At 42.3% G+C, this 12,350-nt stretch overlaps 2 protein-coding genes across 2 annotated transcripts in view; both read left to right on the top strand.

The window, feature by feature from the left end:
• The first annotated feature begins 924 nt into the window (after positions 1–924).
• On the top strand, positions 925–5,506 carry LOC109596853 (uncharacterized). Its single transcript, XM_020012452.2, has 5 exons — positions 925–1,363; positions 1,437–3,413; positions 3,471–3,686; positions 3,739–5,149; positions 5,206–5,506. Exons 1-5 carry the CDS (start codon positions 1,019–1,021, stop codon positions 5,481–5,483), a joined length of 4,227 nt encoding a protein of 1,408 aa, XP_019868011.2. The 5' UTR covers positions 925–1,018; the 3' UTR covers positions 5,484–5,506.
• LOC109607037 (mesocentin) overlaps positions 5,506–12,350 on the top strand; it is a 28,234-nt gene continuing 21,389 nt past the window's right edge. The window contains exons 1-3 of the mRNA XM_049966749.1: positions 5,506–5,755; positions 5,813–5,986; positions 6,038–12,004. Coding sequence (XP_049822706.1) covers positions 5,585–5,755; positions 5,813–5,986; positions 6,038–12,004 — 6,312 coding nt within the window. The 5' untranslated portion in view covers positions 5,506–5,584. The remainder of the gene's footprint in view (positions 5,756–5,812; positions 5,987–6,037; positions 12,005–12,350) is intronic.

The raw sequence follows: 12,350 nt of genomic DNA, 5'->3' as shown, positions 1-12,350 counted from the left end.
GGGGAGCACCAAATCGGCATTTAGTTCCTACGTTAGTTCAAGAACTTCTTCTCCGGCGAGAGTTACCACTAGAATTGATGCAGATACAGAGTGCTCCGACATCCAAGTAATAAGCAAGTCTCGTGACAAAATTGTTACAAAAATCTACAGGGGACATGATGGCAAAGGTGGGGCTGGTAAAAGAATGGGGACCAAAAAAGGGTTACCCATTGATGGTGATGAAGATGATATTGACGACGATGACACTGAATTATTAGGTGGAAGAAAGGGAGCAAAAGGAGGACCTGGTAAAAGAACGGGCGACAAAAAAGGTTCACCTGTTGATGGTGATGAACATGATTTTGGCGGCGATGATATTCACTCTCTAGGAGGAAGCACCATTTCTGGTAAAACTTGTCTCAGCAGAGAATATTATTTTTAACTAGAAGGTATGGTTGTATTCATAGCATCCTCAGAACCATTGATAAAATTGCATCTGAACGGTAGATCTTGTAAAAGATCTTAGGCTTGTCGACAATGGTAAGAATGGAGCTGTTGTTATTGCTCTTCTTCACATTGCCGAATAGATATATTAGTTTGGTTTGATAAACGTTTTGTACTAATGGATGGATTAGGAATAGTTTGAATAGATTATTCTCCTCATGAGCAACTATCTTAACTGTTCTTGGTTTTATAGAAAATGAACCTAAACTAATCTATTATATAAACACCTTATATATAGTTGAAATTTTTTAATTATTGTATTAACTGTTTCAATTAAATAAGGAAATGCGTGACACTTAGGAAATGTGCTTTATGTATTTATAATCTTTATGCTTAATTATGGTTTATCAAAACCAGTTAAAAGTGAGTGATTTTGGAAATTGAAGTGGTAAAACAAAAACTTCAACATCTCCAATTAATTTGACGCGTACGTCAATATTTCGATTCCAACATTTTGTAACTTCAATGTCAGTTTTCAATTTAACAAAAATCTAAAAAAAAATTAAATTCGACCATGAACTGACGAGTACGGAGAATGTCGTACATCAGCAAAAAGGGGCGTGCCTTCTGCAACCCGGAGGCATGTCCAACTCCCCACGAAGTACGATCAGAAGGCCGTTTGAAACGCTACTCGTCGTCCCATGATCCACGTAATTGGTGCTACACTGTCGAAGACCGGCGCAAACACATCCTCGAGCTATTGCTTTACGGCAGACATTGCAAAGCTAGTTCGTTACTTTCAATTGAAGACATCCTTCGGCTCTTCACCAAAGGATATTTGGACAATCTTAGACGACTCACTTGTGTCGCCACGCAGTTGGTAAATCTTCTGGAGGGAATACCTCTGGATGACTGGCAGAGAAAAAATTTAGACAAATTGGTAAGTGTAAAATTACTATTATAGTATATACTAACTTAATACTATATATTATAATATTTGATTATATTTACAGAAAGGAGTAGTCGAATTCATTGTTAACCCACAACCTGGCCAGAAACCTTTGGAACCGTGTGGCAGTGCTGGTGATTCATTAGACACACAAGGGGAAGAGGAAGGAATAAAACCGGAAGATGGTAAACCTGGAAGGGGTGCCGGAGGAAAAACCAAGGGAAAAGGTCCTGGTAAAGGCAAAAGTGGACAGGGTTTGGGTGACGAAGGTGATGATCTTGATAAAGAAAGAAAAGGAAAGGGTGGACTAGATAAAGATAAAAAGAGTGGAGTTGGAAAGGGACCGGGTAAAGGAAAAGGTGGAAAAGGTTCTGGTAAAGACAAAGATGGAAAAGGTTTACCCGAAGACGAAGATGAAGACAGTTTACGCGGAGTCATTGAGGGAGACGGTTTACCCGGAGACAAAGATGGAAAAGGTTTACGCGGTGCCAAAGGTGGAAGAGGGTTACCTGGAGACAAAGATGGAAAAGGTTCACGCGGAAAGAAAGATGGAAGGGATAAAACAGGAAACGGTTCGGACGAAGATGAAGACGAAGATCTTAAGGGTTCAAGCAGAGGTAGAGATGCAGGTAAAGGCAAAGGCAAAGGTGGAACAGATTACGATAAAGACGGAGAAGATGGCGATTTGGATGAAGATGATACAGGAGATAATTTAGAAGGAAGTAAAAAAGGAAAAAGTGGTATTAAAGGCAGAAGTGCTGGGTATCCTGGGAAAAGTAAGGGCGGAGATGAATCAGAAGAGGACGAAGAGGGCTTAGACGATGAAGGGAAGGGTAGAAGAGATAAAGATAAAGATAAAAAGAGTAGAGATAGAGGTAAAAAGGGAATGGGTGAAGAATGTGATAAAACCACTTGTGAGTACTTGCAGGACACATCGGATGATGAGTACAGGAGCACCAAATCGGCATTTAGTTCCTACGTTAGTTCAAGAACTTCTTCTCCGGCGAGAGTTACCACTAGAATTGATGCAGACGCAGAGTGCACTGACATCCAAGTAATAAGCAAGTCTCGTGACAAAATTGTTACAAAAATCTACAAGGGACGTGATGGCAAAGGAGGGCCTGGTAAAAGAATGGGGACCAAAAAAGGGTCACCCATTGATGGTGATGAAGATGATCTTGGCGACGATGACACTGAATTATTAGGTGGAAGAAAGGGAGCGAAAGGAGGGCCTGGTAAAAGAACGGGCACCAAAAAAGGTACACCTGTTGATGGTGATGAAGATGATTTTGGCGGCGATGATATTGACTCTCTAGGTGGAATAAAGGGAACAAAAGGAGGCAAAGTAGGAGATGGTAAAGATGGCAAACCTAGTGGCAAAGGGGGTAAAATGGCAAAAGGTGGGGACGGTTATGATGATGATGATAATGATGATGCTGATGATCAATCCCCTGGAGGAAAAAGGGGAGCAAAGGGTAATAAATCCCCTGGTGCTAAAAAGGGACCAAGAAGTGCAAGGGGCGGTGATTATGATGATGATGGTGAACCGGGGAAGAAGTCGAAACGCGGTAAAGGTGATGACGATAATGATGGTGATGATGACGTTGATCAATCACCTGAAGGAAAAAAGGGACCAGAAGGTGCTAAAAAGGGAGCAAGAGCTGCAAAAGGTGATGGTAAATCAGGCAAAAAGTCAAAAGGCGGTAAAGGTGATGACGACGATAATGACTATGACGATAATGATGTCGACAAATCATCTGAGACTTTAGATCCCAATGATGATAAATATTTATGTAAAATTGGTCCAGCTTTTTATTGTAGTCATGTCAATAAAGGAGGAAGATCCAAATCGTCTCCAGGCACTAACAAAGATGACGGAAACGGCAAAAATGCTGGTGGTACTCGTAATAAATCTAGGCAAAGACGCGGCAACACTGTATCTCCTAGTACTTACAAAGGTAACAATAAAAAAGAAAAAGAGTCATCACCAAAGAAGAAAACTAAACCAATGGATGATGTCGAAAATACGGACACAGATTATGTAAGGATTGCGTCAATATTATTACTAATAAATATATATAATTATTAAAAATTCCAGTCTGAAATGGAGAGTATGTATGCTCCGCGCTCTCCTGGAAAATCTGCCTCGGCAAGAAATGCAAAGAAAAACAAAATACATCTCAAAGTAGCAAGAAAAACTACATCGATGAGAGACAATCTATCGTCAGACGCTTCGAAATCGTCTACTCTGTCCACCCCTGAGAAGCAGAAAATGCCACCTCTAGAGCAAACACCTTATTGGAATATAAATCAGGTTAGAAAGTATTGTTAAGTTATATAAAATGTATTAACACGATTGGTTCTAGTATGATCTTTGTGGAAGTGAGTGTTTGAACAAAATAAAAAGTAGAGAAGATGCAGGAATTGATACATTACTGGATAATGGCGACATGTCAACAGAACAGTTGGTACAGAAACAATTAGAATTGTTGAGAAGTTGTTGCGATAAGTTACAGCTTGTCGAAGAACATAAACGCTGTACAGCTCTGCCCACTCCCATTACCACACAATTAACTCAAATTCGCACCAGAGTGGGTAGCATAGAAAAACTTAACCAGGATTCTGAAATGCTGACAGAGAAGGTAAAGAATTTGGAACGGGAATTGGAACAGTACCGAAGCTTACCAAGTCAATTGACAGATTATCAAAACAAGTGCGATCTTCTGTGTCGCGTCTCGGAAGAACGAGACAATTTGCTGAACGAGGTGGACAGATTGAAGGCTGCCAATAAGGATTTAAGGGAGCTCGAGAAAAATGCTGAACGCACCAAAGAATTGGAACTGCAGTTATTGGACCTGGCGAAGAGGGAGAATCAAGAGCTGGTTAATACTAAAGCGTCCTTAGAAAGTTGCCGAGCAGATATAACGAGACTTCAGAAAGAAAATGAAGAATTACAAGTGAATTTAATCAATCGCGATAAAGAATTAGATAAAGTCGATTTGCTTCAGAAGCAAAATGAACTTAATGAAATGGAGAAACGAGCTTTGGAGATAAAGATTATCGAAATGTCGAAGGTACAAGAAGAACATGAGGAATTGTTGGACAAATTAGATAATTTAGAAGAAATAAAGAACGAAAGGGACTTATACAAAGAGAAATGTGAAGAGTTAGTCAAATTTGAAATGCAGAACGAATTAATGCAAGCACAGCTGGATGCTGCGAAGAAAATGGGTTTAGAACGAGATGAGTTGGCCGAAAATCTTTCATCCATGCAGGCGCAAATAATTGATAAAGATAACGAAATCACGTATCTCAAATGTGAGTTGGAGAAGATGGAGTCAGAATACAAACAAGAGATAGAAAGACTAAAGATTGAAATTGAAAAGTTACGCAGCCAGTTGGAGCTTTCGAGTGGGGATTCAGATAAAAATTCAATTCTCCCAAAAATTCAATTGTTAGAAAAAGATTTGCAGGAAACAAAAGCATGTCTAGAAGAAAAAACTAACCAAGTGAAATGTCTTCAAACTTTGGTTAAAAGTGGAAACGATCCCTCCCTAATGATGGAAATGAAGAAGGAGTTAGAGATGGCTCAAAATGAGAACAAGAAGTTGCAGGAAATTGCCACCAAAATGGTTTCTATAACTGGAGATGAACATGTGCAGCAGATGCTCAAACAATCCGAATATGCAGTAAAAAAAGTTGTAGAAGAACTGGGAAAGCAGTACCAGCATTGGGACTGTAGCAAAATTAGAGGAAGAAAGAGATCACACTCATCAGGTAAAATAAAAATTGCAAACAATAAAATCACTTACCGAATGTCACTTTCTTTTTAGTTGCGTGCACTTCATCGGCTAAGCCAAGACAGAACAGAAGCGCTTCGCAAGAAAAAGAAAAAGCTCTTATGTCACATTTGTTCAAGTTCAAGGAAAAATGGAATGATGTGGGCAAGTCTAAAAGCAAACACTGTCACGTGTATTTGAAGAGGGAATTGGAGGAAATAATGGAGCAAAAGATTAAATTGGAAAAGAGGCTCAGAGCGGAAATGCATAAACGAGTCAGCCTTGAGGAAAAAATGAAAAGCCGGTCTAATAGTATGCATTGTATTTGTTGATAAATAAATGAATGTCAAATTATTGTCATAAATTTTTTATTTAAAAATGAATGTGAATTTTGGGTGACATCGTCTGATATTAAATAAAATTTTCGTGTAACATGGCTTTTCTCAACCATAAGAATTTTCTCTACAGCGGTAGAGTGAAAGAGTCATTTCGTCCGGAGGCCAAAATGAAAAGCGTGGAGTCAAATCAAGATTTGCGGGCTTGGTGTGGGAATGTCGAAGATCGGAGGCAACATATTCTAGAACTGACAGCAAAAAACATTGGAGTAAGCCTGATGAAAGTAAATATACATTACCTTATACTACTGCTGATCATTTAATAGGAATGCGCAGACAGCAAAGTTTTACCATTAGACATACTGATAGAGCAACTAGTAAAATTGGGACAAGATAATGGTGAACCTCTCAAACGTAAAATAAAACATTATGAAAAGCTTTGGAGTCTATATCAAAAGTTAAAATTGACTCCAGAGCAGCAACAACAATTAAGAGATTTGGTAAATAAAGTATATCTAAAAGAAAATTGTTTATTTATTTTATATATTCAGATGGATCAAATTGAGCAAGATATGGAGGAAGAAACGCAAGATCGTCTACGATCTAGATCCGCAGCCAGTGGAATTGCTGGAAGATCCGAAGACGATAGAAAACGACATAAAAGACCACCGGGCAGTGATGCTGGTAGAGAAGATAAGAAAACGCGTGCTAGATCTGAAGCAGTTAGACGTGGAGATCATCTAGGAAAAGAAAAGGAACCACCTGGAAGATTGTTAACGAAACAGAAAGATAGACCTCGTACAGGAGAGCCCGAGAAAATAGAGGAAGAGGGGACACCAGATGGTCAACGCAAGTTTTCCCGTGGCGGACCTTCCCCAAGGAGGATGGAACCAAGTGCTGCTGATGGTAAAAGAAAGGGTCGCGGAGATGATGGAGATAGAATACCCCCTAAAGGAAAACTGGAGGAGAGACCAGGGTTCCCCGAAAGAGAAAGTGGCAGGGAACCGGGTCCAGTGGGAAAAGAAAGAGGACGAGAAAGAGAACCTTCATCACTTAGAGGTCCACAAAAACAGCCACGTGCAGTTGATAGAGGGGGGAGACGTGGTGCTGATGACAGAAGGGGACGTGAAAGTGCACCTTCACCTGCAAGAATATCTGAAAAAACTCCCTATGATGGAGACAGAGGAAGAAGACCCGGTACTGCTGGAAGTGAAAGGGGACGTGGAGGCCAACCATCACCAATGAGAGAATCTAGAAAAACTCCTCGTCAAGAAGATGGAGGATTAATGAGCGAAGGTGAGCCGTCGCCAATAAGAGAGCCTAGGAAAATAGCTAGAGATAAAGAAATCGGAGCGGAACCAGGTGCAACTGGTAGACCAGGAGGACGTGAGGGTACACCTTCGCCTGCAAGAGTATCTGAAAAAACGCCCCGTGAAGGAGACACAGGAAGGAGACCGGGTGCTGTTGGAAGTAAAAGGGGACTTGAAGGTCATCCATCGCCAGGCAGAGGTACATCTCCATTGCCTGATAAAAGTGTTCGCCCAAAAGGGTCACATATTAAACCAAAATCTGACTTATCAGATGAATACTTAGTTGATCCCTATGGAAATAAAATTTTGGGACCAGATGGTAAGCCAATACTTGCAAGACCGGAGAAGAAAACAACTGAAAGAAAACCTATTGCAAAGGGATCTGCAGGTGTACCTAAAAGTTCAGAGAGAAAAGATATTCCTCTTGATAAATCTAGACAACCTGCCATAAAACCTAAAAGTTCTGAAGGTAGACAAATGCCGATTTTGGGGCCCGATGGTAAAGCTGTTACTGTTGGAGCAGACGGTAGAGCTGAAGGACCTTTGCCTGCAAGAGTGTCTGAAAAACCACCCAGTGAAGGAGAAACAGGAAGAAGACCGGGTACTGTTGGAAGTGAAAGGGGACGTGGAGGTCAGCCATCACCAAGAAAGGAAGCTGGACCAGGTACAACTGGCAGAACAGGTGGTCGTGAGACTACACCTTTGCGAGCAGGAGAACCTAGAAGAACTCCTCGTCAAGGAGATGGGGGATTAATGAGAGAAGGTGAACCAACGCCAATAAGAGAACCTAGAAAAATAGCTAGAGAGAAAGAAATGGGAGCAGAACCAGGTACGACTGGCAGAGCAGAAGGACCTTCGCCTGCAAGGGTATCTGAAAAAACGCCCCGTGAAGGAGAAACAGGAAGAAGACCGGGTACTGTTGGAAGTGAAAGGGGACGTGGAGGTCAGCCATCACCAAGAAGGGAAGGTGGGCCAAGTACAACTGGCAGAGCAGGTGGTCGTGAAACTACACCTTTGCCAGCGGGAGAACCTAGAAGAACTCCTCGTCAAGGAGATGGGGGATTAATGAGAGAAGGTGAGCCGTCGCCAATAAGAGAACCTAGGCAAATTGCTAGAGAGAAAGAAATCGGAACAGAACCAGGTACGACTGGAAGAGCAGAAGGACCTTCGCCTGCAAGAGTATCTGAAAAAACGCTTCGTGAAGGAGAAACAGGAAGAAGACCGGGTACTGTTGGAGGTGAAAGGGGACGTGGAGGTCAACCATCACCAAGAAGGGAAGGTGGGCCAGGTACAACTGGCAGAGCAGGTGGTCGTGAAACTACACCGTTGCCAGCGGGAGAACCTAGAAGAACTCCTCGTCAAGGAGATGGGGGATTAATGAGAGAAGGTGAGCCGTCGCCAATCAGAGAACCTAGGCAAATTGCTAGAGAGAAAGAAATCGGAACAGAACCAGGTACGACTGGAAGAGCAGAAGGACCTTCGCCTGCAAGAGTATCTGAAAAAACGCCTCGTGAAGGAGAAACAGGAAGAAGACCGGGTACTGTTGGAAGTGAAAAGGGACGTGGAGGTCAACCATCACCAAGAAGGGAAGGTGGACCAGGTACAACTGGTAGAGCTGGTAGTCGTGAAGGTACACCTTCGCCAGCAGGAGAACCAAGAACAGGTGGCGAACAAGAACGACCAGGAACACCTGCAAGTGACAAATCACCAATGATACAAGCTAAAAAGCTACCACGTGCAGATGATAGTGCGCCAGGTAAAGATTGGAAAGAAGGTGATGAAGGTAAACCATCACCTACTAGGGAACCTAAACAACCAACCCGCGATGGAGACAGGGAAAGAGGAATGGGTGTTGTAGGAAGTGAAAGAGGACGAGGTCAACCATCACCAATAAGAGAACCTCGAACAATTCCTCCTCAAGGAGGCAAAGTAACACAGAGGGAAACACCGGGTGATGAAGGAAAGCGTGTAGGTAAAGATGAAGTGAAATTGACACCAAAAGGTCCTGGAGCAGACCTTATGAAAAAACCTAGTGCAAAGAAGGACGAAAATGATGCTAGAAAACCGATAACATCTAAAGGTTCAGAAGCTACATCACCATTGACTGATAAAGGTGTTCGTCCAAAAGCGTCACATATTAAGGCAAGATCTGATTTGTCAGATGAATACTTAGTCGATCCTTATGGAGATAAAATTTTGGGACCAGATGGTAAGCCAATACTTGTAAGGCCGGAGAAAAAGCCAACAGAAAGGAAACCTATTGCGAAGGAAGCTGCAGGTGTACCTAAAAGTTCTGAGAGAAAAGATATTCCTCTTGATAAATCTAGACAACCTCCCATAAAACCTAAAGGCTCTGATGGTAGACAAATGCCGATTTTGGGGCCCGATGGTAAACCAATCACTCTTAGACCAGATGGAAAATATAAAACTGAAGATGGTAGAGAGATTCCTGTCGATAAGTCCGGAAAGCCAATTTTGGGTCCAGATGGTAAAGCTGTTACTGTTGGAGCAGACGGAAAATTAAAAACTGCTGATGGAAGAGATGTTGCGACTGACAAAACAGGAAAACCTATATTGGGACCAGACGGAAAAGCAGTTACAATGGGACCAGATGGTGTTTATAAAACAGCTGATGGTAGGGAGATTCCTGTTGATGAATTTGGAAAACCAATTTTAGGGGCAGATGGAAAAGCTGTTACTGTAGGACCAGATGGTAAATATAGAACAGCAGACGGTAAAATAGTTCCGGTGGACAAATCAGGAAAACCAATTTTGGGACCAGACGGTAAAGCTGTTACTGTTGGAGCGGACGGAAAACTAAAAACTGCTGATGGACGAAATGTTGCAGTAGATAAAACAGGAAAACCCATTTTACCATCTGATGGAAAACCGGTGACTATGGGTCCAGAAGGTGGTAGGGGAGTTCCGGTTGACAAAACGAAGAAACCTGTAACGACTGGACCGGTCGGAATGCCTAGAACTCCTGATGGTAAAGAAGTGCCTCTTGCTAAAGCAGGAAAACCAACGATTGTTACTAGTGACAAAACTGGGAAACCACTCATTGGGCCTGATGGAAGACCTGTTACTGTGGGACTAGATGGAAAATATAGAACTGCAGATGGTAGAGAAGTTCCTACTGACAAAAGAGGAAAACCAATTACTGGATCTGATGGTAGACCTGTTACTGTGGGACCAGACGGAAAATACAGGAATGCAGATGGAAAAGAAATTCCAGTGGACAAAACCGGCAAACCAATCATCGGTGCTGACGGAAGTCCCGTTACTTTGGCACCAGATGGTAAATATAGGACAGCAGATGGTAGAGAAGTCCCGGTTGATAAGTCGGGAAAACCAATTCTGGGTGCAGATGGTAAAGCTATTACAGTTGGTTCAGATGGAAAGCCCAGAACAGCTGATGGAAAAGAAATACTTACTGACAAGTCAGGAAAACCAATCATCGGTGCTGATGGTAGACCTGTTACTTTGGGACCAGATGGTAAATATAGGACTGGAGATGGTAAAGAAATACCAGTGGACAAAGAAGGAAAACCAATTATTGGTGCTGATGGGAGACCTGTTACTCGAACACCTGACGGAAAATATAGAACTGCAGACGGTAAAGAAATCCCAGTAGATAAAACGGGAAAACCAATCATTGGCGCTGATGGTAGTCCCGTTACTCTGTCACCAGATGGAAAATATAGAACCGCAGATGGCAGAGAAGTTCCTACAGATAAAACAGGAAAACCAATCATAGGTCCTGATGGTAAACCGGTAACTCTGGCACCTGACGGGAAATATAGGACTACTGATGGAACAGAAATTCCTGTAGACAAAACAGGAAAACCAATCATAGGTCCTGACGGGAAACCTGTTATTGTGGCTCCAGACGGGAAATACAGAACTGCAGATGGTAAGGAAGTACCTGTAGATAAAACGGGAAACCCAATATTAGGTCCTGATGGTAAACCAGTAACTCTAGCACCAAATGGGAAATATAGAACTGCAGATGGCAAAGAAGTTCCAGTTGATAAAACTGGAAAACCAATTTTGGGTGCTGATGGTAAGGCTATAACAATCGGTTCTGATGGAAAACCTAGAACCGCCAATGGAAAAGAAATTCTTGCTGACAAGTCAGGAAAACCAATCATCGGTGCTGATGGTAGACCGATTGCTCTGGCACCAGACGGGAAATATAGAACTGCAGATGGTAAAGAAATTCCAGTGGATAAAACGGGAAAACCAATTATAGGTGCTGACGGTAGTCCTGTCACTCTATCACCAGATGGTAAATATAGGACTGCAGATGGTAAAGAGATACCTGTTGATAAAACAGGAAAACCAATCATTGGTCCTGATGGTAAACCAGTTACTCTGGCACCTGATGGTAAATACAGAACCGCAGATGGCACTGAGGTTCCCGTAGATAAAACTGGAAAACCAATCATAGGACATGATGGTAAACCAGTAACTCTAGCACCAGACGGGAAATATAGAACTGCAGATGGCAGAGAAGTTCCAGTTGATAAAACGGGAAAACCAATTCTGGCAGCCGATGGCAAAGCCATCACGGTCGGGTCTGATGGAAAACCTAGTGCAGCCGATAGAAAAGAAATTCTTGGTGACAAAACAGAAAAACCAATCATTGGTGCTGATGGCAGACCTATTACTCGAACACCAGATGGCAAATACAGACCAGCAGATGGTAAAGACATTCCAGTTGGAAAAACTGGTAAGCCAATAATTGGTCCCGATGGTCGACCCGTAACATTATCACCTGACGGAAAATATAGAACTGCTGATGGCAAGGAAGTTCCGGTTGATAAATCTGGAAAACCAGTTCTGGGTGTAGATGGTAAACCTATTACAGCCGGTTCTGATGGCAAACCTAGATCCGCCGAAGGAAGAGAGATTCTTACTGACAAGTCAGGAAAACCAATCATTGGTGCTGATGGTAGACCTATTACTCGAACACCAGACGGAAAATATAGAACTGCAGATGGTAAAGAAATTCCAGTGGATAAAACTGGGAAACCTATCATCGGTGCCGATGGTAGTCCAGTCACTTTGTCACCAGACGGAAAATATAGGACTGCAGATGGCAAAGAGGTTCCTGTTGACAAAACTGGAAAACCAATTATAGGTCCAGATGGTAAACCGGTTACTCTAGCACCAGACGGCACATATAGAACAGCTGATGGCAAAGAAGTCCCTGTTGACAAAACAGGTAAGCCAATCATTGGTCCTGACGGAAGAACAGTAACTCTGGGTCCAGATGGGAAATATAAAACTGCAGATGGCAGAGAAGTTCCGGTTGATAAATCGGGAAAACCAATTTTGGGTGCTGATGGTAAACCAATTACAGTCGGTTCGGATGGAAAACCTAGAACAGCCGATGGTAAAGAAATTCTTGTTGATAAAACAGGAAAACCAATCACTGGTGCTGATGGTAGACCTATTACTCGAACACCAGACGGAAAATATAGAACTGCAGATGGTAAAGAAATTCCAGTGGATAAAACTGGGAAACCTATCATCGGTGCCGATGGTAGTC

This window comes from Aethina tumida, chromosome 4 (assembly GCF_024364675.1).
Source record: "Aethina tumida isolate Nest 87 chromosome 4, icAetTumi1.1, whole genome shotgun sequence".
Taxonomy (NCBI): domain Eukaryota; kingdom Metazoa; phylum Arthropoda; class Insecta; order Coleoptera; family Nitidulidae; genus Aethina; species Aethina tumida.
The sequence above is the reverse complement of the archived record's forward strand: the minus strand, read 5'-3'. Positions and strand labels throughout refer to the sequence as shown.

What these genes read in the sequence shown, in the direction of transcription:
- LOC109596853 (XM_020012452.2), top strand. Translation starts at nt 1,019, where the DNA reads ATGTCGTACATCAGCAAAAAGGGGCGTGCCTTCTGCAACCCGGAGGCA. An exon ending in GAAAAAATTTAGACAAATTG is followed by an intron (nt 1,364 to 1,436) that starts GTAAGTGTAAAA and finishes TTATATTTACAG; the next exon opens with AAAGGAGTAGTCGAATTCAT. An exon ending in CTTATTGGAATATAAATCAG is followed by an intron (nt 3,687 to 3,738) that starts GTTAGAAAGTAT and finishes GATTGGTTCTAG; the next exon opens with TATGATCTTTGTGGAAGTGA.